The sequence below is a fragment of the Leptodactylus fuscus genome, chromosome 7 (genome assembly GCF_031893055.1).
Source record: "Leptodactylus fuscus isolate aLepFus1 chromosome 7, aLepFus1.hap2, whole genome shotgun sequence".
Classification (NCBI taxonomy): domain Eukaryota; kingdom Metazoa; phylum Chordata; class Amphibia; order Anura; family Leptodactylidae; genus Leptodactylus; species Leptodactylus fuscus.
Genome location: NC_134271.1, coordinates 128,576,058 through 128,600,563, shown reverse-complemented (window position 1 = coordinate 128,600,563; position 24,506 = coordinate 128,576,058). Strand labels below are relative to the sequence as shown.

At 43.3% G+C, this 24,506-nt stretch overlaps 2 protein-coding genes across 14 annotated transcripts in view; one reads left to right on the top strand and one right to left on the bottom strand.

Moving 5' to 3' along the window:
• The window catches only part of MTA1 (metastasis associated 1), a 229,858-nt gene that overhangs the window by 82,421 nt on the left and 122,931 nt on the right, over positions 1-24,506 (top strand). For 3 of the 6 annotated variants that reach the window (XM_075283056.1, XM_075283057.1, XM_075283055.1), the window contains 2 exons: positions 35-186; positions 7,169-7,966. In XM_075283056.1, coding sequence (XP_075139157.1) covers positions 35-186; positions 7,169-7,310 — 294 coding nt within the window. In that variant the 3' untranslated portion in view covers positions 7,311-7,966. Of the gene's footprint in view, positions 1-34; positions 187-7,168; positions 7,967-24,506 lie in introns of those variants that run through there. The other 3 variants (XM_075283060.1, XM_075283058.1, XR_012717264.1) reach the window with 2 other exon arrangements.
• PACS2 (phosphofurin acidic cluster sorting protein 2) overlaps positions 12,333-24,506 on the bottom strand; it is a 74,825-nt gene continuing 62,651 nt past the window's right edge. For 4 of the 8 annotated variants that reach the window (XM_075283045.1, XM_075283042.1, XM_075283044.1 and 1 more), the window contains exons 19-26: positions 23,895-24,024; positions 21,742-21,792; positions 19,807-19,849; positions 19,168-19,210; positions 17,996-18,131; positions 17,390-17,616; positions 16,214-16,327; positions 12,333-15,581 (exon numbers count right to left, since the gene is read on the bottom strand). In XM_075283045.1, coding sequence (XP_075139146.1) covers positions 15,463-15,581; positions 16,214-16,327; positions 17,390-17,616; positions 17,996-18,131; positions 19,168-19,210; positions 19,807-19,849; positions 21,742-21,792; positions 23,895-24,024 — 863 coding nt within the window. In that variant the 3' untranslated portion in view covers positions 12,333-15,462. The remainder of the gene's footprint in view (positions 15,582-16,213; positions 16,328-17,389; positions 17,617-17,995; positions 18,132-19,167; positions 19,211-19,806; positions 19,850-21,741; positions 21,793-23,894; positions 24,025-24,506) is intronic. The other 4 variants (XM_075283039.1, XM_075283046.1, XR_012717263.1 and 1 more) reach the window with 3 other exon arrangements.

The following is a 24,506-nucleotide window of genomic DNA, read 5'->3' as shown; positions in this document are numbered from 1 at the left end:
GAATTATTATTTTTTTATTTTTTTTTCCCACAAGGGACCAAACCGAAGCTTACTGCTCAATGGGAAATCCTACCCAGCAAAGGTCAGATTAATCCGAGGTGGTTGTCTGCCTCCAGTCAAGAGGAGGCAGATGAATTGGATTGATGCCCCCGATGATGTTTTTTATATGGTGACGGAAGAAACAAGGTAGGTCCTATCGTCGTATATGGCTAGTGATGTGATTGTCGGGTCATAGACTATGCACATGACATTGTTTATAATAGATTACTAAATTTATCATTTTTATTTTAATTTGGCTTTCATTTTTTTGTTAATGTTTTTGTAAATCTAAATAGTAGAAATGGGATTTCTGAATGCAGGGACTATGATGTATAAAGAAGATCCTTAGAGGACAAAGTCCAAAGGCACATAAAAATACAAAAATAAAATTACAGAAATAACATTTTTATAAATTTTGGCAGCCAAAATAGTTCTATCTAAATCCAACCAGAAAGTTAAGATTTAGCTCAGCCAAACACTTCAGGGATATTCATAAATGTGAAGCTTTCCAGTCTAGAATTCAATCTTGTACTGACAATTCATAAAGGTGTGCATGTCATATGTTCTGTATCTGCAGGAGGAAAACTTATCAAGTATGATATAGAGAGAGAAGAGGCTGAGCTCTGTGATATATAGGGTTATATGATAGAGGAGAGAAGCTGAGCTCTGTGATATATAGGGTTATATGATAGAGGAGAGAAGCTGAGCTCTGTGATATATAGGGTTATATGATAGAGGAGAGAAGCTGAGCTCTGTGATATATAGGGTTATATGATGGAGGAGAGAAGCTGAGCTCTGTGATATATAGGGTTATATGATAGAGGAGAGAAGCTGAGCTCTGTGATATATAGGGTTATATGATGGAGGAGAGAAGCTGAGCTCTGTGATATATAGGGTTATATGATAGAGGAGAGAAGCTGAGCTCTGTGATATATAGGGTTATATGATGGAGGAGAGAAGCTGAGCTCTGTGATATATAGGGTTATATGATAGAGGAGAGAAGCTGAGCTCTGTGATATATAGGGTTATATGATAGAGGAGAGAAGCTGAGCTCTGTGATATATAGGGTTATATGATAGAGGAGAGAAGCTGAGCTCTGTGATATATAGGGTTATATGATAGAGGAGAGAAGCTGAGCTCTGTGATATATAGGGTTATATGATAGAGGAGAGAAGCTGAGCTCTGTGATATATAGGGTTATATGATAGAGGAGAGAAGCTGAGCTCTGTGATATATAGGGTTATATGATGGAGGAGAGAAGCTGAGCTCTGTGATATATAGGGTTATATGATAGAGGAGAGAAGCTGAGCTCTGTGATATATAGGGTTATATGATGGAGGAGAGAAGCTGAGCTCTGTGATATATAGGGTTATATGATAGAGGAGAGAAGCTGAGCTCTGTGATATATAGGGTTATATGATGGAGGAGAGAAGCTGAGCTCTGTGATATATAGGGTTATATGATAGAGGAGAGAAGCTGAGCTCTGTGATATATAGGGTTATATGATAGAGGAGAGAAGCTGAGCTCTGTGATATATAGGGTTATATGATAGAGGAGAGAAGCTGAGCTCTGTGATATATAGGGTTATATGATAGAGGAGAGAAGCTGAGCTCTGTGATATATAGGGTTATATGATAGAGGAGAGAAGCTGAGCTCTGTGATATATAGGGTTATATGATAGAGGAGAGAAGCTGAGCTCTGTGATATATAGGGTTATATGATAGAGGAGAGAAGCTGAGCTCTGTGATATATAGGGTTATATGATAGAGGAGAGAAGCTGAGCTCTGTGATATATAGGGTTATATGATGGAGGAGAGAAGCTGAGCTCTGTGGTATATAGGGTTATATGATAGAGGAGAGAAGCTGAGCTCTGTGGTATATAGGGTTATATGATAGAGGAGAGAAGCTGAGCTCTGTGATATATAGGGTTATATGATGGAGGAGAGAAGCTGAGCTCTGTGATATATAGGGTTATATGATGGAGGAGAGAAGCTGAGCTCTGTGGTATATAGGGTTATATGATAGAGGAGAGAAGCTGAGCTCTGTGATATATAGGGTTATATGATGGAGGAGAGAAGCTGAGCTCTGTGATATATAGGGTTATATGATGGAGGGAGAGAAGCTGAGCTCTGTGGTATATAGGGTTATATGATAGAGGAGAGAAGCTGAGCTCTGTGATATATAGGGTTATATGATAGGGAGAGAAGCTGAGCTCTGTGATATATAGGGTTATATGATGGAGGAGAGAAGCTGAGCTCTGTGATATATAGGGTTATATGATGGAGGGAGAGAAGCTGAGCTCTGTGGTATATAGGGTTATATGATAGAGGAGAGAAGCTGAGCTCTGTGATATATAGGGTTATATGATGGAGGAGAGAAGCTGAGCTCTGTGATATATAGGGGTATATGGTTTGAAGTTGGATGTCAGAGTAAGGATCCTTGCACACAACCAGGTCCTGTCCGTGGGAATCAGTCCTTGTGTGGGTTTTCGTACCTGGATGAACTGGGCCGTGTGCAAAGAAGACACTGCACCATAGTCAGTTTTTATACAATGAACTCGAAAGGCCCAATTCACTACAGTGATAACCTGATAATATTATGTCAGTAAATTACTGTAGTGATCGGACTGTTTGGGAGCTCACTGTTTAAAAACTGACTATGCAATGTCTTCTGTGCATGAGGCCCGGTTCATCCAGGTCCTTCTGCCCACACTGTTTCCCAGAGATGGGACTTGGTTGTGTTCAAGGGTCCTGAAACCTAACAGGACTCCTAGGGGAGATAGAGAGAGTCCTGATTTCTACAGCCAAAATGTTTGTCAGCCCTCTGTGTACTGTTGGAGGATATGCCGTACGTTTCTTACAGGTGTGCCCTATCCCAAGGCTAATGTCAATAAAGCTGGATATAGGAGTTACAAACAACTCAGTGGAAGCATTTTATTAGCTCACATCTTTGTCTACTTTTTCTAAATTTTGATCATTTATTACTTGCTTTTTGTCTATCTTGTGCAAAAAAAAAAAAAAAAAAACTTAAAACATTCTATGTGCAATTGGATAGTGATTTGTAAAGTGGTAGAACCAATTTCTCATCAAGTGTATCCGAAATCTTTATTTGTCCCTATCCATGTGTAAGAGTCTACACTGTCATTGTACCCCTCGCCGACATCTGCTGCACATGTATGGAGGATGTTGATCTTTTAAAAATGGCAGCCACTCAGAAGTTGAGCTGGTTTTCCAAGGGAGGGTCCCAGCAAGACCACAGCAGCCAATTGCTCACAAATGGCAAGATCGTGGGAGCTATTTGGTTACCAAAAATATAAAAATTCAACTCGACCCCTTTTCTGAATTTTACTCCTGAAAGGCAATAAAAAATGGAAACACCTTAGGTATACTTGTCTCTAAATGCAAACACTATTCCAAAATTTTATAATGCCTGAATCAACTTTTTTTCCCTTCATCTCTCCATCCAAAATGTTATAAGAAAAATTAATCAGAATTTCATCCATTCCCCAAATTCATTTCAATATAGAATACAACTTGCCCATAATGAATTACTAACCCACTGAATATTAGAAATGAAAGAGAGGTAACGTGTCATTGTTAGCTGTGAAAAATTAAAACTTTAAAGAAAATAAAGTACTATTTGCTCTCCCCCCCCCCCCCAAGAAAACCAAACAAAAAAAAAAAAAATCTTGTATGATAATGTGAACAGAAAAATCAAGGAAGCTCTTGGAAGGCAGGAAGTAAAAAAATGGCTGTGGCAGGAAGTGGTTAAATTCCTGTGAATTTGGAGTCTCCCGTGAGCAGGAGACTCTAAAGAGAATTTATCTAGTGAAAGGGGTTGTCCAGGGAGTTTACCAGGAAACGGTGGAGCAACCTGGGAAACTGGTTTCGATCATGTGATTAGGCCAGAACCCCTAGATTCATCATTAGAGATGAGCGAACACTGTTCGATTGAATAGATATTCGATAGAATATTAGGCCGTTTGAGGTATTTGATTACAATCGAATACCACGAGGCAAACGCAGTAAAAATTTGTATCCCCTCCCACCTTCCCTGGCGCATTTTCTGCACCAATAACTGTGCAAGGGAGGTGGGACAGGAACTACGACAACGGAATTGGCAGCCGAAATCAGGTGACCTCCAATTTAGACGAATGGTGGATTTAACATTTGATTAATTTGAGACTGTGAACTATGTGACTGTGAGATAGGGATAGCTGTACTGGCAGGGTTAGCTAGGGATTACCTTTATTTAGGGGGGAATGTTACTCACCCAGCTCTTTGGGGCTCTATCTGGTCGGGATCCCTATTAGCTTGCATTCCTATGACTCCATAGGAATGCATTGACAAGCATTGATTGGCCAGTGTACAGCATTCAGCCAATCAACGCTGGTTCTGCCAGAGGAGGTGGAGTTCCACAGCAGTTTCCATTGCGGTCCGATCTTAGATGTAGCAGTGCTGACACAGCACTGCTACACGGAGAAGCTGCAGAGCTCAGCTCACACAGAGATGCAGCAGAGCTGAGTGTGCAGCATGGTTCAGCGCACACTCAGCACTGCTACATCAGATGCAGCAGAGCTGAGTGTGCACCATGGTTCAACGCACACTCTGCACTGCGGAGATGTCGTAGTGCTGGCCGTGCGTTCAGCTCGTCTGCATCTTCGGAGTAGTCGAGCTGAGCGCGCGGCCAATACCGCTTCATCTCCGATGTAGCATCTTTGGAGTAGTCGAGCTGAGCGTGCGGCCAGCTCTGCTACATCTCGGCATAGGAATGCATTGACCAGCGTTGATTGGCGTGTACAGCATTCGGCCAATCAACGCTGGTTCTGCCGGAGGAGGCAGAGTCTAAGATCCGTCCACAGCAGTTTCCATTGTGGTCTGATCTCAGATATAGCAGTGCTGACACAGCACTGCTACACAGAGAAGCGGCAGAGCTCAGCACACAAAGTGTGAGCTGAGTGTGCAGCATGGTTCAACATACACTCAGCACTGCAGAGATGTAGTAGTGCTGGCCGTGCGCTCAGCTCGTCTGCATTTTCGGAGTAGCCGAGCTGAGCGCACGGCCAGCACTGCTGAACTTGAGGATTGTTTTTTTTTTTTTTTCCCCACTTGGAATTCAGCCTGGCTGTATATAGGGGATCTGCAGTGCTCCTATTAACCCCTTCCCGATGGAACAGGAGCACTGCAGACCCCTGTATTCAGTAGACTGGGCACTTTCAGTCACAGGGATACCTAATGTGTTTCTGTTTCACAGTCATTTTCAACTTTTCTATTTTTCCACTATTTTATGGGAGATTCTTCCTCCAAAAAAAAAAAATATATATTTATTTTTTTTGCTTGGCTTGAGTATGAGCCATGGGGGGCTTTTTTAGCACAAAAACTGTGCTGAAAAATTAGGCTTATACTCGAGTATATACGGTACATATTTAAAAAAAAAAAAAAAAAGCAAATGTAAAATTTTTTTATAGAAAAACTACTATAATTAATAATTTTTATAGATCATTGATAATTTTACATTTACTTGTCTTGAGCTTGAAATGAATTATTTATAAATGTAAGGGTAGTGACCTGTACAAAGTCTAGTTTTTTTAGGTTTTGATATAAGGGTGCCAATATGTAAAGAAGGGGTCTCAGAGTCAAAAGACAAGAGACTAATAAAATAATTGAATTAAGATATCATTGGAGTTGACCTTGGAAATGAAACAGATTGTCTGGGGGTTTTTTTTTCTTCCCTATGGCTTTCAACATTCAAAAGCCAGATACATAGCCATCAGTTGCTGTCCATTTGTGTCCGTTTTCTTTTTTTTTTTTTTTTTTTTTTTTTAAAAGCGGTCACCTTCTAAGCAGACACCAATGGTAGTGTGAACCCTGCCTATCAGACCTGGCTTTATCACCAACCTCAGAGAAGCTGCTGCCAAAAGCAGTGTAATATAGTATGTGAACATAAATTCATAACAGTCGTGAGGCCATGTCATTTATCAGGATAAAAAGTAGCCTATGTGTTAATCGAGGGTACAGTCTATCTATGTGCCGAATTTCATCCCAATCCATTGAGCCGTTTTTGTGTGATTGAGTAACAAACACACAAACATCCAAACACACAAACTTAAAGGGGTTGTTTAGTTTTCAGAATCAGGTTTCCTATTTTATATGGTCTGATTCTGGTATTGAAGCTCAGCCTTGCTTACTTGAATGTGGCTAAGAGACAATAGCAGACTTATGTAAAAGGGAACTATTTGAGGAGTGAAAAACAGATTGCTTTTTCTAGTTACAGACAACATTTGTTAGTTCTCACTAATCAAGGCCATAAGGGAAGGAAGAGTTAGTTCTTAGTACCCAATGTTACAGGGGATGAAGAGTTAGGCCTTAGTACCCAGGTTACAGGGGATGAAGTTAGTTCTCAGTACCCAAAGTTACAGAGGATGAAGAGTTAGGTCTCAGTACCCAAAGCTACAGGGGATGAAGAGTTAGTTCCCAGTGCCCAAGGTTACAGGGGATGAAGAATTAGTTCCTAGTACCCAACGTTACAGGGGATGAAGGGTTAGTTCTCAGTACCCAAAGTCATGGGGGAGGATGACTTAGTTCTCAGTACCCAAAGCTACAGGGGATGAAGAGTTAGGTCTCAGAACTAACTTCATCCCCTGTAGCTTTGGGTACTAAGTACCCAACGTTACAGTGGATGAAGAGTTAGGCCTTAGTACCCAAGGTTACAGTGGATGAAGAGTTAGGCCTTAGTACCCAAGGTTACAGTGGATGAAGAGTTAGGCCTTAGTACCCAAGGTTACAGGGGATGAAGAGTTAGTTCTCAGTACCCAAAGCTACAGGGGATGAAGTTAGTTCTAAGTACCCAAGGTTACAGGGGATGAAGAGTTAGTTCTCAGTACCCAAAACTATAGGGGATGAAGAGTTAGGCCTCAGTACAAAAGGTTACAGGTGATGAAGTTAGTTCTAAGTACCCAAAGCTTCAGGTGATGAAGAGTTAGTTCCTAGTACCCAACGTTACAGATGATGAAGAGTTACATTTCAGTACCCAAAGTCATGGGGGAGGAAGACTTAGTTCTCAGTACCCAAATCTTGGGGGATGAAGAGTTAATTAAAGTAACTTATGTAAGATTATTTGTCTATTCCAGGAAAGCGCGCAAACTGCTCTCATCCTCTGAAACCAAGCGAGCTGCCCGGCGGCCTTACAGACACATAGTCATCTGCCAGTCTCAAGTGGGACTTCCAATGCGACACCCTGTCAATGATGAACCCATTGTTATTGAGGACTAATCAATACCAGAAGTTTCTTCTCACAATCTGACTTGACTTTTACAGTATGAGGAAACGAAATCTTTTGCAGCTCTTTGCATCTTTTAAAGGATTCCATGCTTTGTATAAGCATCTAAAAGACTTGTTACCCTTTGGTCAATTTTTGTTAACCAGTCATTCCCTCGAATCCCTTTATACGTGTAGATTTTGAATTTTTTTTTGGTTTTTTTTGCCCCTTTTTTTTGTTTTCTCATTATTTTGGGATCTAAGTGACTGGTGTTACCGACTGAAACGGGATCGGAAGTCGTCGAAGGGACATTCGGACGGATCTTGTTTAGTGTTTAATTTCATTGAAATTGCAGATAGGATTCAAAAACTTTGAACACTTGAAAAAAATGTATCATTGCTGATGCCTTTCTTTTTACAAAATGTGTCATTTTACTTTTTGGAAGTGCCATTTATTGTTTGTTTTTTTTGTTTTTTTCTTATTGCAGTTATAGACTGAATGACAACAAATCTGTAACTTATGGAATTTCATTTTGAGGTCTGACCAGACATAAATGTGCTTCTTGTGACCAGTTTAAAGTAAAAAAAAAAAAAAAATAGGAAAAAGAAAAAAAAAAAATTAAAATGTTTCCATACGTAATCCATTCATTTTGAAATGAACTTAATAGATTTCCGCAAGAAACCGTCATGCCAAGATTTTTACACGATGGCTATTAATATTTTAAACTTAAAATAAATCTGTGTTCATTTTCTATACACCGGCCACGAGAGTCCACTTTATCTTACCTGATTGTTGCCAAAGGTGTTGCCGCTATGTCCCCCCACCCAAACATTAATTTACCAAATAAGCCCCCATATAGGGATCACAATGTACATTTTTCCCCATCAGTATATCTTTGTAGAATGGGAGGAAATCCTGCAAACACGGGGAGAACATACAAACTCCTTGCAGATGTTGTCCCTGGCAGGATTTGAACTCAGGACTCCATTGCTTCAAGGCTGAGCCACTGTGCTGCCCCTTGGAATAATTTCTAACCACTGCTTGTCTAATGGTTTTGCTTTTACTTCTTACGGCACCCCCGGCTGTTATTTTGATTACCTCTAAGAACATCCTCTTAATACGTCCAGTGTTGGTGGTCACACATGCTCAGTCCCACCTCTTGGATAATCTTCTATACAGGTGGTGGAGAGATGCTTGGAATGGCTTCTTAAGCTGACATCTTCTGACTCGCTTCCCTCCCTTTCTTACACCCCCTTCCCGCATCCCCAGCTATCCTGCCCAACTACTAGCCCTTCCCAAATAACTCAGCCCATCTGCTCTACGCCATCATATTTACCTGTCTTCCTTCCAGACTTCCGGCGCATGCACAATGGTCCTGGTGCCGTAGGCATGGGAGGCTCCTCTGGCCTGCGCACGCGCTGGCAGATGTCATAGAAGAAGCGGAGTCATCCGCAGAATGAAGTCTAGAAGAACGACACGTAAGTATGATGAATAAGACAAAAAACAGCACCGAGCTGCATATGGTGAAGCACTGTGTGAAAATTTGAAAAAATAGTAGTAAGGTAAGAGAGCCTCTCACCTCAGATGTTTGTGTACACAACCATTTGTTTGGGTTTTTGAACCACTTAGGGAGGGGGGTTCCGCCCTGGATGGTGAGACTGCAGGATCCTGTACCACCTTTGGTGTCAGTCGAATATTGGAAGAGGACCAGATTACAGAGAGGATCACCGCGCTCAGTTGATGAATAATAAAAATACTTCTATTTCGGTAGAAGAAACACAACGCGTTTCGGGCATCAGCGCCCTTTCTCAAGTGTATGTACTGGCTGGAGTCTTGGTTTCAAAAACTAAATGATTGATTTTATTTTCCCTTCCATCATTTACAACCGGGGCCCGCACCAGCAGCTGCTCTCCAGCACCCTGTCACTCAGTGTTGTGTTTCTTCTACCGAAATAAGTCTTCATCAATCTATTATTCATCAACTGAGCGCGGTGATCCTCTCTGTAATCTGGTCCTCTTCCAATATACGTAAGTATGATGGGGTGCAATGGAAGGGGGGAAGAGTATTGGTGATGTTCCATTTCCAGAAACGGGGAAACAGAACATTACCGGATTTGAGCGTGAGGGTGTTTAGATTAGTGTAGGCATTCCATTTTATCCCGGACAACCTCTTTGTACACCTTCTTCAGATGATGATCAACCATAGGAACCCAGTGGTGATCAAATGATATGGTTTGGATCAGAGAAACCAATCTCAGAGGAACTTTGACACATCCCCAAACGCAGGATCCTCCAGCCCATTTTCTCTCTCTTACCCACCCACAATCTTCCTGTATTTCACTTGTCTCCCCCCCCTTAGTTCATGCTTGACATTGATTGTTACTATTGTTAGTCCTCTGTTCTCAGACCCCATATATAAAAATTGTCCCAAGGCCTCAATCGGCCATTCAGGCTTCGTCTTATAGTCTATTAACTTTCTTTCCTAAAAATCTAATAAAAACTATTGTTTAGAGAGAGAAAAAAAATACGAAGGAGTCTTCCCATCTCGGCAATTGTACCCAAGATGGAAAGAACTGCACCCTGTCCCAACCCATATGGCCAGGAACAGCCAGGTAGTGTTGCTGAATGCTGTTCCAGTAATGTCTACAGAGGGGTTGTTGAAATCACGTGAAACAGATATAATTCTGTCATTTTATAACCTAGAACAGTATTCCTGGTTTCTTATGAATGGTGAGATTCTCAGCTTTCGTACAGTCCTGGTCGTGTGTTCATCTTTCATATGACACCAGAATCACTGTTCTAAGTTGCACTTTAAACATGGGGCCTGCACAGGAGTGATGTTCATGGACGTGGCTGCTGTGCTGTTTCCCGTTTGCATCTTCATTTATAAGTGTCTTTGTAGGTTTAGGATGTTGCTACCTGGCACGATTTTATGTAATATATGCATGCATCTGATACGGTTTGTAGTTCTCACCAGAAGCGATACCCTAAAGGCATCATTCTCATTGGATTAAGTATGTACTAGTACTGCTGGGAAGTTTGAGAGAAGACCTTGTAGATGCTTTGTAGGCTGCATGCTCTGGAAACCAGCGGATCTGTGGGGGGGTGGGTCCTAATTATAATGATTGTCAATGATTGTGGACAACCCCTGTAAAAAGTAATGTCAGTTCCTTGGTATTAATGAACTATCCTCAGGATAGTTCAACTCCTTCAAACAGCTGATCAGTAGGGGTCCCAAATGTTGGATCCCCACTGAACTCTTTTAATGACCTAGGATGGGTTATGACTGCTGGTGAGTGGATGGTGAATGGTCTTGCGAAAAGAAGTAGAATTGCTGAGGGATATTTGAGTTTGGAAATGTGGGAGAAGTTTAGAGACGGGCTGAGGTTCAATCATTCTAGTGAGATGGAATAAAGTCATTAGTGTAATGGACTGTATAATGATCACTTACAGGCCGGCTAAAGGTTTAATGGGTTTCGCATGTCAGATTGTATTAAGTTTTATGGCTCCGTGATAGTGAATAGCTAAAGGGATACGGTGAACAATTTGATGGATTGAATGCAAAGGAGAGTATACAGCTCGATATATATTCCTACTGTCCTCTGCCCATGTCTGGGTGTTGTTGGTGTTGATAACCCGCCTATATTCAGCAAATTGCTATTGTCGGTGGTTCACCTGCTCCTGCGTTTCGGCAGTTCTCAAGCTTTCCTGCTGCTGAACTTGTGCCTGTGATTGTTCTGGCATCTCAGCAGCTGGCTAGGAAACCATATATTGAGCATGTTGTTGGCGTTGATAATCCGCATGCTCTGGCGTTTCGTCAGCTCTCAAGCTGCCCTGCCGCTGAACTTGTTCCTTGCACCGTGCCTGTGATTGTTCCGGTATCTCAGCAGCTCGCTGGGAAGCCATATAATGAGCGTGTTGTTGGCGTCGATGGTCTGACTGCTTCGGCGTTTCAGCTTGCTCTAACAGCCACTTGACACAATCCTCCTGAGTTCCGCTTGAGGAGAAGTCTGTGACTTCTGGTTTCCTTCACAGCTCTCGTGCTTTTAGAATTTTGCAACTATTTTGATTTTCTTTTTCCCAGCCTGATTAAAATTGGCAAACTGTCACTTTGAATTAAAGGTGTTTTTTATCCAGTGTGTCAGCACTGCCTGGAGCAGATCAGATAATATGGAAATGCTTGTACACAATGAACTCTGTGTTATCTGTGCGTTTACATAGAGATATAACAGACCAGGCTTTATCAGCAACCTCAGAGAAGCTGCTGGCAAGAGCAGTGTAATATAGTATGTGAACATAAATTCATAACAGTCATGAAGCCATGTCATTTACCGGGATAAAAAGTAGCCTATGTGTGAACTGAGGTTATAAACTATCTATGTACCAAATTTCATCCAAATCCGTTCAGCCATTTTTGCAAGAAAAAGGAACAAATATCCAAACTTTCACATTTATAATATTAGTAGAGGAGAAGTCACAGACTTCTCCTCAAGCAGAGCTCAGGAGGATTGAGCAAGCTAGGCATTAAGTGATTCTCAGAGCAGCCAAATTGCCAGGGCAGGCAGATCATCGATGCCAGCTAGAAGGAGGGGGTGGGGGGTGGTAAAAGATTTAAGCACCTGCTAGACAACTAGAAATACACATCCACTCCACTACTTGATACAGGTCAAGCACATATATCACAAAGCCAGTCTGCACACCTTAGAGCAGGGGTAGGGAACCTTTGGCTCTCCAGCTGCTGTGAAACTACAACTCCCAGCATACTCCATTCACTTCCATGGAAGTTCCAGGAACAGCAGAGCCAGTATGCATGCTGGGAGTTGTAGTTTTGCAACAGCTGGAGAGCCGTACGTTCCCTACCCCTGCCTTAGAGGATGACTTGAGGAATCAACCCCATACTAGCCCTACCCTTACTTGTCCTCACTATATGATCACTACTGGTCACCTTATATGATATAGTCACATGTACTAAGGACTTGTACAATGAAAAAACCTTATAATACCCTAAAAAGAAAGAGCACAACACAAATTTGTCCGACATGAGTATTGTCAGTAAATTTTTATTCAAAGGGAAGCAAGTTCAGAGATATTTATGGGAAATATGAACATTTTAGGCTTTTATTTTTGCTCCTTTACTGCTACAACAGCCTAACTAGCAATCCATGACTGTAAGAAGGTTTATTGGTGGTGTTAGAGCGCAACGCTTCCACGTTACTGAAGATGTGGATGATTTGCAGAGTGACTGGTATACTACCGCTAATAAACCATCAGGAAGCGTCTTCATGATCCCTGCACGTGAAATGGTTAAGACAGAAAGTTTTGCCATTGTTATGATGTGCAGCAGAAATAAATCCGTGCGGGTTGGATGAGATTCCAAACTCATGGCTGCTCTATTCAGGAAACAGCGCCACTCTTGTTCATAGGATGGGTCTGGTATTGCACCTCATTACTATGAACACTCAGCTAGCTGCAATACCTGACCCATGGACATAGGTGGCGCTGGAAAAGGAAGCAGGCATGGTTTAGGTCATCTCATTCTACCGTAGAACACATTATATGATTATGGAGAATTCTGATGCGGTTCCTTTAAGGATTACAGAGAGGAGGAGTGTTATTCTGGAAGTGCTGGTGGTTAGATTCTGTCAGTCACTGCAATACATCCGAGAACATGCCTGCAACACCTTCTGCGAGCCTCTAGGTGGCATTTCACGCTACAGTCCTATAGGATTATGCAATAATCCCTATATAAAAGCTTTGGATGTGTAGAAAGTCACAGCATACCCTGGTGCATAAAGCATCAATCTGGTTAGGTATTAGATGTCCGTCCTTCAGGAAACGCAAGTCATCCGGTGGCGCCATTGCCGTATTACATTCAAATGAGCAATTCCCAGAAGATAGCGAGCACAATGAGATACGTGCCGATGCGTACCATGGTCCGTGATGGGTGGTCTGAGTCTTGAGCAGTTATCGGGGTTATTTGACATCCCGGAGTAACCACCACCCCAAGTGTCTGGGGGCGGCTATGGGGGATGGTATGGGCTCCTGTACATCACTGTGTAGGACCCCCAAAAGTTTAAGAGAGTGAGTTCTTGTGTTAGCCTAAATGTACAACCTACAACGTCTAATCCTATACGAGTGGAGTGTCAGTCGGTGAGCACGAGGAGTTCAGTGGTTTTATCGAGAAGAATCCAAGTAAAATCAAACATTCATACAGGGATTAACCCGCACACTGTTAAATATAAATATAGACAGTATAAATAGGGGGCGATGGTGTCCAGATTTATTCACGCCAATCTTTCCTTTGCAGTACGGTACGGGACTTCTTGTGGGGTCAGACCGTGCAATGTCCTGGGCAGAGGGAAAGAGTATTCGCAAAGTGCAAAACCACTCGCAGCACGTGGCCTATAGGAGGCCTATGCAGGACATGGCGCTCGTTCACACAGCTGTATCCGAGGTCACTGCCCATTCATGGATTTAGAAATGAATATGTTCATTGCTATTGTAGGTCCAATATCTTCTCTGATTAACTTCATAATACATTGATAGGTACAGATCTCCAGGTACCCTACACTGTAACTGCTTTCAGCAACCACTAGGTGGAGCTTAACTATAAGCCCCTGATCTGCCACTAATGAAAGCATATGACCTCAGTGTTGTGTTTTGAGCCCCTTCATCTACCACTAATGGAAGCATATGACCTCAGTGTTGCGCTGTGAGCCCCTTCATCTGTCACTAGGTGGAAGCATATGACATCAGTGTTACGCTGTGAGCCCCTTCATCTACCACTAGTGGACGCATATGACCTCAGTGTTACGCTGTGAGCCCCTTCATCTGTCACTAGGTGGAAGCATATGACCTCAGTGTTGCGCTGTGAACCCCATCATCTACCACTAGTGGATGCATATGACATCAGTGTTACGCTGTGAGCCCCTTCATCTACCACTAGTGGACGCATATGACATCAGTGTTACGCTGTGAGCCCCTTCATCTACCACTAGTGGACGCATATGACCTCAGTGTTGCACTGTGAGCCCCTTGATCTGCCACTAGGTGGAAGCGTATAACCTCAGTGTTGTGAGCCCCTTCATCTGCCACTAGGTGGAGCTTATACTATCACTGCTAAAACTATGTATATGCCAACAACTGCTACTGGGAGAACTTGAGATGTCATTGCATTATGCTGTACTATGACACTCTCTGTGTAAGCCCCTAGCGGTGGTTGCAGACTGTTACCCAAGGGAACTTGTCAAAAAGAAAAAAACAAAACAAAAAAGAAAACTATATTTATTAATATATTATGAACTTAATCAGCAGCAAACCTTGAACCTATTTATCTACAGTCACATCTGTGTTGGGGTCCGCCAAGCGCATCGGACATCGTGCAAGTCTGGATTTTTTTGTATGCCGTGGTCAGTGAGACAATAAGGGACACCTGATGGTCTATTATGGTTAATAGGGTCCCCCGGGGCACAGTTGTTGGCACAGACCTTTATTTAATCCATTTTTTTGGTGTTACAATGAACCAGACACATGGATTAAACTACACTGATGCGAATGCAGCCTTAGAAGCTAAAATAAGGGGGAGGGGGGAGATGCCCTGTCCTCATCTACAGCTATGTAAACAAGTCCATGCGGAAAATCTGTCACATATCTTCACACATTATTACATAGCACACGGTGCTGGGATTATTGCATATGACTACATGGCTTCCACCAGTATGGCCATGCACAGCAGTCATAAGAGGCTTTCCCAGCATGTGACTATGTAGTAACCTCACACAAGGTTCCCTTCAATCCATCACGCACACTAGTCCTAGCATGTAACACAATATTATAAGCAGTGCATTTTCTTATGCAGCCTTTGAAGTACCAAAATTTCTGCCGAGAGTGAATTTAAGACTTTTTTTTCCATTTTTAAAAGATATACTCCCTTGGATGTAACATGAAAAGTACAAAAAAAAAAAATGTAACTTCAAGCTTAGCTTTAAATAATCTGAGCAATAACAAAACCATAGTAAAAAAAAAAAAAAAAAAATGCAAAAGGGGAGTAAACTGGATGGTGATCTGCTGGGAAGAGTCGTTGGCACAAGTTAGTGTATGAGCTCCAGACACCCAGTATGGAGTAAGAAGTGGGTAGTGTTGAAAAGACGACCTCTGCAGCAAAAGGCTAGAAGTTGGATTTCGAGTGTCCGAATATACAGATGGGGAAGTGCTTGACGTGAGACGACCACTGTGCTGCCAGCTGGAAAAACTTCACGTCGTTCCATTCCACACCGTCAATGAGAACTGATGGAGAAGGAAAAGACATGAATGTATAGAAGGGTAGACCTGGAAGGTATGGTTGGCTTCTTATTAGGTGGCCAAACACACAGGACCAAAGCATGCAGAGCCAGTCCAATGTCCTGTGTGTATAGGGAGCGCCAACATCATCTGTCCAGAGAAGGAAGGCTCGAGCATGATGCATTTCAACATGTCCAATCCTTCTGTTCTCAGGAGAGTGGTTCCTATCAGCAGCTCGGTCCCCATTACTCAGAACACATGCATGCTCTGCCTAAGGCCAGGTTCACACGGGGATTTTTAATCTGGAACCGGAGGCCTTTTCAGGTTCTGGTCCAAAAAGCGGGTAGCTGCAACTGGATGTCGATGCAGTGCACCGGCATCCAGTCACACACTCCACTCTGGATTAGGCCCAAATGAATGAGCCTGTCGGGAGGAGGAAGCTTTACAACATCCGCCTGAAGAATGAGCATGTCCCGTTTTTTTTCCGGGAGCCAAAACGAACCGCTTCCGGAAAAAAGAACGGACCGGATACGGCCTCAAAATCTTGACCTAAATACCCCGTGTGAACTCAGCCTAACGGTGCGCCTAGGAGCACATTCAGCACTTCTTCCCGGTTAGTCCAATGTAAGACTACATACCTCTGAGCATGTTCTGCTGATGCTTTGCTGTGCAAATCAGTCTGCTGATGCCTTCAATACATTGATATTTAGATTCGATCTCTTTATCTTTAGTCTTTTTAGGCAAAAACATCACTGGAGGAGGGAAAAAAAATTGTGTTACCATAGTCATAGGGAAATTTTAGTACATTGTACATTAGTACAAATGCTGCAAAATAGGTAACCTGGACATAAATGGTCTTGTTCCTTTAACAGGAGATCTGTCATGTACACACGTGGGCAAAATTGTTGTTCTCCCTCGTTTAATGAAAGAAAAACCCACAATGGTCACAGAAATAACTTGGATCTGACAAACGTAATAACTAAACTACATGTTGACAAGCCACAAAGCTTCTGGGAGAATGTCCCATGGAGAGATGAGATAAAAATTGAACTTTTTGGCAAGGCACACTAGCTCTATGTTCACAGACGGAAAAATGAAGCCTCTTGAAAAGAACACTGTCCCTGCTGTGACACATGGAGGGGGCTCTGTTATGTTCTGGGGCTGCTTTGCTGCATCTGGCACAGGGTGTCTTGAATCTGTGCAGGGTACAATGAAATCTCAAGACTATCAAGGGATTCTAGAGAGAAATGTGCTGCCCAGTGTCAGAAAGCTTGGTCTCAGCTGCAGGTCATGGGATTGGCAACAGGATAAAGACCCAAAACACACAGCTAAAAACACCCAAGAATGGCTAAGAGGAAAGTGATTTCTGTGACCATTGTGGGTTTTTCTTTCATTAATCAATTTTGTCCACGTGTGTATATACAAGAAACAATTTGGAGATATAACATACAATGTGGCTATTTTACTTGCCCTTTTTGTGATGGCAGACGTCACATGATGTGGCCTGCCTGGCTTATACCTCCTATAGCATTAGGCTACCAAAAATTGCAGATTATTTATAATCCAAATTTTTATTTTAATCCCCTATCAGTATGTCTTTGGAGTATGGGAGAAAATCGACACAAATAAAGGGAGATCATACAAACTCCTTGCACATGTTGTCCTTGGCAGGATTCAATCCAAGGACTCCAGCACTGCAAGGCTACAGTGCTAACCACTGAGCCACTGTGTTGCCTAAATCCAAAAAGATTAGACCAACATATCCACATATCCACTGCTAACCTGAATCCAGCTGCAGACAATGGTGTAGTTACCTTTTTTGTTTTTCTCCTTTGTGACAACTGTCATGGACATGGTGGGAGCGGCGGGGACATCATTACTGTTGGGGAGCCGGCTGACCTGCAGCGAGCGGAAAGTGCATTTTAAAGTGTTCTTAGCGGAGGTGGATTCCCTTTTCTCAGCCTCCTTCTTCTTCTCGGTGACCGGGGCTGCGATCCAGTAATCCAACTGAAGTCCCATGAGCTCACCCCCAGGGCTTTGGCTGTACAAAAACAAATAGGGTTACATTACAGCCAATGGGATCTGTCGGGCTCACTTAGCTTTGTACATACAAATATCACATTCACACACAAATCCGCGTGTGCATATTCCGTCACGGCTTTACGCTCCGGATTAGGCCCAAATGAATGGGTCTAGTCCGGAGGGTGCTGCCGCGAGGCGGACGCCAGGGCTGATTCAGCCGCGGAATCCGCCTGAAGAAAGGGCAGCTCGCTTCTTTTTCCCGCTAGCTAGCAGTCTCCATAGACCACCATTATGAGGGGGCGGATTATGACGTGGATTCTGTGCCATAATCCACCCCTCTGTGCCCTTAGTTTTGTACATACAATATCACATTATATTCTCGTATATTTGTCCTTTACCTGGGTGAGGAGAATCCAGCTGTAACAGATGGGGAGGACGGCGGAGTGGGAGAGGCTTCTTTGATAGCCGGAGACACAGAGGGAGGAGTAGAGGACAGTACAGAGGAACTGGACGGAGCAGCGTCATCTGAATCTCCTGTATGGCGGAATATAAAGAAAGGGCCGATATTAGGAAGGATATAACTGACACTACCTTCCTGATCTTCTTATTCAGCATTATAAGAGGATCAGATTGTCAGTTAGGAGTTCATCCAGGATTCTGGCCGACATCTATTCCTCCCGACCACATCCTGCACATATGCACACTGTTCGGCCAAGCGTCTATGCGTTCTCTGTAGGAAAAGGAAGCTTGTAGCTGCTTAAAGGGTTTGTCCGAGACTCTAATACTGAGCTACACTTCCTCTTCTCAGGCCAGGGATATCACGTTTACTGATCACAGTAGTAGCTTAGTCCCACTCAAAAAAATTGAGCTGAGCTGCAATACCAAATACAGCCACTATACAAGGTATGGCGCTGTACTTGGTAAATAGTCAAGAGGCCACAGCTATCAACATCATAGTCTAGGACAGTGATGGCGAATTGTGAAGGCGTGCCATAGGTTTGTCATCACAGGTCTAGGACACTACCATGGAAATTAAATGGTTGGCTGGTAGCAGCAAAGTTGTCCAAATGTAACTAATGTTTCCGTATATAGCGCAGACCACTGTGGAATCCATTTACAGACGGCACAGTCCGTACCTGTATCACTGGTGTAACACGAGGCTGCTAGAAAGCTTCCATTACTTTCTAACACCCCCTCCCCATATATGATGTGCAGTTATTTTCCAGCATTACATTGCGCCCAGAGATCCTCTCTATACGTAAGCCATTATAGCAGAAGAAATACTGGAAATCTCTCTCCAAGCAGCACTTTAATTCATGCGGAAAACACACGGACCCCATTATAATCTATGGGGTCCATGTGTTTTCTTTGCTAACCACTTACAAATGCGTTCAGTAAACTCCCCGAATGCGGACGTGAACTAGGCCTAAGCCACAAAATAAGAATAGTATTTAGTCAAAGCTCCTGTGATATACGGAGGGACAAGGTATAGTAAGAGGTACAGGACTACTATACAGCAAATACATTCATGTTATGCTATAAGTGAATGGAATATATCAGACATACTGACCAGAGGTTGCAGACGACTGCTCGACAATACCAACTTTTACCACCTATAAAAACAGATAAAAAGAAACTTAAAGGTTGTCCAAGACTGGACAGTGATGGCCCCTGCTCAGCATGGCGCAGTGTATAAAGCCACCTGTCTCCAGGGCTGAGTATAGCTGATCGGTTGGGGTGCTAGGGGCAGACCGCTACCAATAGGATGACCTATTCTAAGGATAAGTCATCAATATCAATCCCTTTAATATAGTGGTCCTGTTTTATTACTGCATACTTTACATTTTTCCAGGGTAGGGGACCCCTTTAATCATAAGCCTCTAGCACCAGGGTATGGTTACTTACATGGCAGCAGCCTGAAGAGCTACAATAATGACATAGAAGACAGGTGAAGGGATCATAGGACTCATACAGATGCCCATACAACTAGAGGTAGCGTGCGCCATATCAAAAGCTGCACATGGTTTTACTAGAAATTGATTTTTTTGGCTACACAAGGGAAAGTAAAGTAAAAAAAAAAAAAAAAAAAAAAAAACGAGCAGATTTTTCCTAGTCGTCCACAGTCCAATGACAAGGGCTGTACAGGGATTCTGCATTCCCTGCAACACGTTACATGAGCACAACATCAGGCACTTCCAGGTATACTTACACCTACAAACGGGATGAATTTCTGTGAAGAATCCTCATCAGGACTGAAAGGGAAAATACATATCAGTAAGGATGAGAAACAGCAATGCAATGGTACAAGTATAAGGAAACGGAGAGAGGAGTAATTCTACCCAAATATGACATTTCTACGTCAGGGGGTCAGAGGAGGCAGGAAAATATACCCCTCACATAGTTACACCCCACCATTATGTATTCCGTCCGGGGGAGTCTGCATGAGGACCCCCCAAATGGAATACTGAACGTAACTGCAAGCGGTGTGCCAGTGAAACCACACGGACCCCATAGACTATAATGGGGTCCGTGTGCTTGCCGCCAGATCTCCGCAGGGATCATGCAGACAGGAAAGTAGTTCAATCTATTTTCCTGTCTGCATGATTCGTGCAGGCAACACGAGGCAAGTACACGGATCCCATTATGGTCTATGGGACCCGTGTGCTTTTACTGCAATTGCATTTGGTATTCCGTTCGGGGGGGGGGGGGGGGGGGGGGGGGCGTCCCCATGTGGACTCTCCAAACAGAATACCAACACGGATGTTAGCTAGGCCTTAGCCCAAGCAGCTCCCTGACCAGGTTACCATGTACAGTCATGTCCTGGGTAGAATTACTTATAAGATAGACATGCAGCAGGCACATATCTCTGGAATTCTCCACAAGGCTCACACCGTAATATCCGGGTCATGACCAAGTCCTGGACCTGCTCAAATCTGATATAAAACATACATCACTGACTGAAATCACCATGTTTGTGTTACGTTTTCCTTTACCGTTCTTAAACATCTCCACTTTTCCATCCGGCACACAGAGAAGTGTTCTCAGTACTGCGCCACTCTTCACGTGAGCGATAGTCACCCAGTATCTTACGCTAGGCTCACCCCTGCATTCGGGTTTCCGTTCTTCAGATAAGCTTGGGGACCCAAAAAAACGGAAACCCACAGACCCCATAGACTATAATGAGGTCTGCCAGATTTCCGCCCGAAAAATGCAGACAGGAAAGGCCTGCTTGTGGATTCGGGGACAGAAACCCCGAACGGAGAGCAGGCACGGGTGTGAACCTAGCCTTAGAAGGGACGGTCTTCATTTTAACAATGGTAAAGGAAAATAGTAACAGAAACCAGCTTCGCCCTCTGCGTGTGTCATGTAAATACGTATATATAACTGATGGCTCCTCCTGCCCTACTGTTAGGACTACGTTTATAATGGGGGGGTCCCTTTTAATCTGATCAATGGGGAGCGTATGTAGGGAGGTTCGCTAACCAATCCCATATCTGGCCCGGTGGGTTACATTATGCGGAAGCGGATGGAGGGCTCAGGGGGTCACGTTATAACCATTGTTGGCTTCATCCACCCCTGTTCAGTAACCCAAAACCAGACAGTACACGATGCAGTCACAGTCAAAAACCAAGCCCATTCCTTACGCCCCTCAAAGAAGACCTGACCCTGCAAGCAAAAGGGAAGAGGAGAATATGCAAAGCAGCCCCTCATTCCAGCCTTGGCCGCACCCCTGCAAAAACTGCTGCTTGCATATTAGATGGAATTTCCAGACTCTTCAGCCGACGGATAAAATCCTATCTTAGATTTGCAAACACGCTGATTTTAGGTCTACATTAAAGGGCAACTCACTCCAGTCTCGGGGGGGTGACCTCCTGCCCATTCAGATCCCCAATCTTGTAGTGGCTAGTGGATGTATAGCCAGGACTTGCAACTAATAGTATGTCCCTCTGATCACCGCCATTACTATAGACACCTCCCAGATTTGGCTTGTGTGTAGTTACCAATATCCTATGTATCAAATGGACTAGAGTTGCCCTTTAAGGTAGTGGGAAAAGTAAAACAGACAATGCATCTTCAGCAAGGCTCGCATGTCATATTAGACAAAGCAGAGGAGTGCAGCAAGAAGAAAGGAAAACATGGTTACCCAGAGAGGACATGATACCTTAAGGCAAAATCAAAATGAAAACTTTTTTTCCTTTTGAGAAAGCAACCATAAATGGAAATGAAGAAAAAACAAAACAAAAAAAAACACAAAAAGTAGAAAAGTTATATCACACACTGCTGACCACACCAATGTCTTGTGCTTACTACCAAGGCCGACAGAGACACAGCCCAAGCGGCGCCATCCGAAGGCATGAAAACCTGATACAACTTGTATAACTATATACAGACAATAATCTTTGGGGGGTTTTTTAATGTAAATTGTGAGCCCCATATAGAGATCACAATGTACATATTACTTATCAGTATGTCTTTGTAGAATGGGAGGAAATCCACACAAACACAGGGAGAACATACAAACTCCTTGCAGATGTTGTTCCTGGCAGGATTTGAACCCAGGACTCCAGTGCTGCAAGGCTGCAGTGCTAACCACTGAGCCACTGTGTTGCCCCCTTACAGCCAATAATCTGGATAAGCAACCAGTGTGCAATGGGTGGGGGTTCGACACCCAGGATTCACAACCATCTCTGCCACAGGCCTTTCAATACTTATCTGGGCATATCTGTATGTGAGGCAATGCTCGACCTTATCCATCAGGGTATGTTCACACAGAGTTTTTTGGAGAGTAAAAAATCTGCTTCAGGAATTAGGAAATGGTTTTGTTTTTTTTTTTTTTACAAGAGGCGTTTTCTGGAGCTTTTTTTGAGACATTTTTAGCTTTTGTTTTTTTTTGTGTGCTCCAGCACAGTGTACGGACCTGGAAAAAAGCGCTAGCCATTTTTGCAAAAAACACGTCACGTCAATGGGTTTTTCCAGGCAGAATCCACCTGAAGATAGGTCAAGTCGCTTTTTATTCAGCTAGCGGAAAAAAAAAACATTAGTAGAAAAAAAGCTAGGGCTCCCATTGAAATGAATAATGGGCGTTTTTTGGAGGCGTATTCCACATCAAAACACTCTCCAAAAAACTCAGTGTGAACAGACCCTTAGAGCTCTGCGACCCTAATGGCTGGTGACAGTAAGGGCTAGTTCACACGGGGTTCTGCGTGTACACGTTCCGCAATGGATTAGGTCAAAATGAATGGGCCGGAGCCTCACGCCTGATTCAGCAGCGGAATTTGCGGCAAGATAAGGCAGATCCGCTAGATAGTAACGGAAAAAAAGAAGCGAGCGGCTCCCATTGAAGTCAATGGGAGCGGCGGATTTCGCGTCAAAATCCGCTGCCAACTTTCCCCGTGTGAACTATCCCTAACCCCTCTGATAGGTTAGGTTCTGTATTTCCACAACATTATCTTAGACTACAGCAGATCTCTGTTATTGGGCTGCGTCTCTGTATTTTTCAGACATGATAAAACAACTAAATTCTGATTGATGTCGATTAACCTGTTTGTGTACAGTTAAAGACGTGCTCTGGGGGCACAAAAGAAAAAAAAAAGTTTTAAAGGGGTATTCCAGTAACCACAACTTATCCCTAGATGGTTTGGTCCAACCTCTGGGACCGCCACCTATCATGAGAGCTGAGGTTCCCAGCGCCCTGTATGAATAGACGGCTGCTCCATTAATTTCTATGTGACTGCTGGAGATAGCCAAGTACTGTATTTTGGATTCTCTTTCCAAGTCCCACAGAGAAGAACACAGCAGCGACACACATGGACAAGATGTCTCTCCATTCATATCAGGGCTTACAAGTCCACCATTCTGGAAATGGGGTGTAACTGGTAATTATTGGAATTTTCTTAACCCTTGCCAAACACCTACCTTTCAGACTATGCACCAGACACACGCCGCTTCTGCGTGTACCAGCAGATGTAATAACATGTCATATATAGGAAAGACATCACGAGTGCAGTGGTCACTATACATAATGTAATCCATATATCAGTCCTGTTCTAGGTTTGATGTTCTTGAGTGAAAATTGGATCCAGCAAGAAGGAGAAATAAAAGTCCTTCCTTTATATTTCCCATCTCCTTGGAATCCACCTCTGACTTTGGCTTAAATAAACTGCTTGTGTGACTGGAATCTTAAACAGTTCTGTGCAGCCAGAAAACCCCTTTACTATCAATCCCCTATATTATATCCCCAGATCTGGTCATACAGGGGTACCACAAAGAGAAAAGACAAATCCATGCTTGATGTACCTTTTTTGTTTGTAAGTCAGCATGGCCTCTGCTATGGGCAGCTGATGGGCACAGTTTGCTCCAGCAATGTACTGTGTAACACGTGAGACCACATCTGGAGGCTCCTGTATTGTAGGCAGCAAGGAAACATCTGCAGGGCAAAACCAGACAGAAAAGAGAAGGAAAAAAAATCAATGGGATAGTCAAATGAAAGTACATCTAGAATAGAAACTGGCCAGGAAAATCAGCCATACATTTTGGTGGGCTTTATTGGAGATGACGCGTTTCGGGGTCTTGGTATTTAAACAAAATACCACCCCTTCATTAGATATGTACAGTCCCGTGTAGATGTATGTGAGGGGAGGACACGTGACCACATGGGACTGTAAATATCTGATGATGGGGTGGTATTTTGTTTAAATACCAAGACCCCAAAACGCGTCATCTCCAATTAAGTCCTTGTTCATCATATCCAGTCCTGGTTGTCATCTAGAAGGGAGAGCGCACCTACATGGTGTTTTTGTAGTGTCCTTTGGATTCTATTGTTCCAGTCCAGTGCCTATATACAGCTAGATCAGTTTGGTGCGACCCCCACGCACAGTGACAGATACAGTCACTTTTTTCATCTTCCTC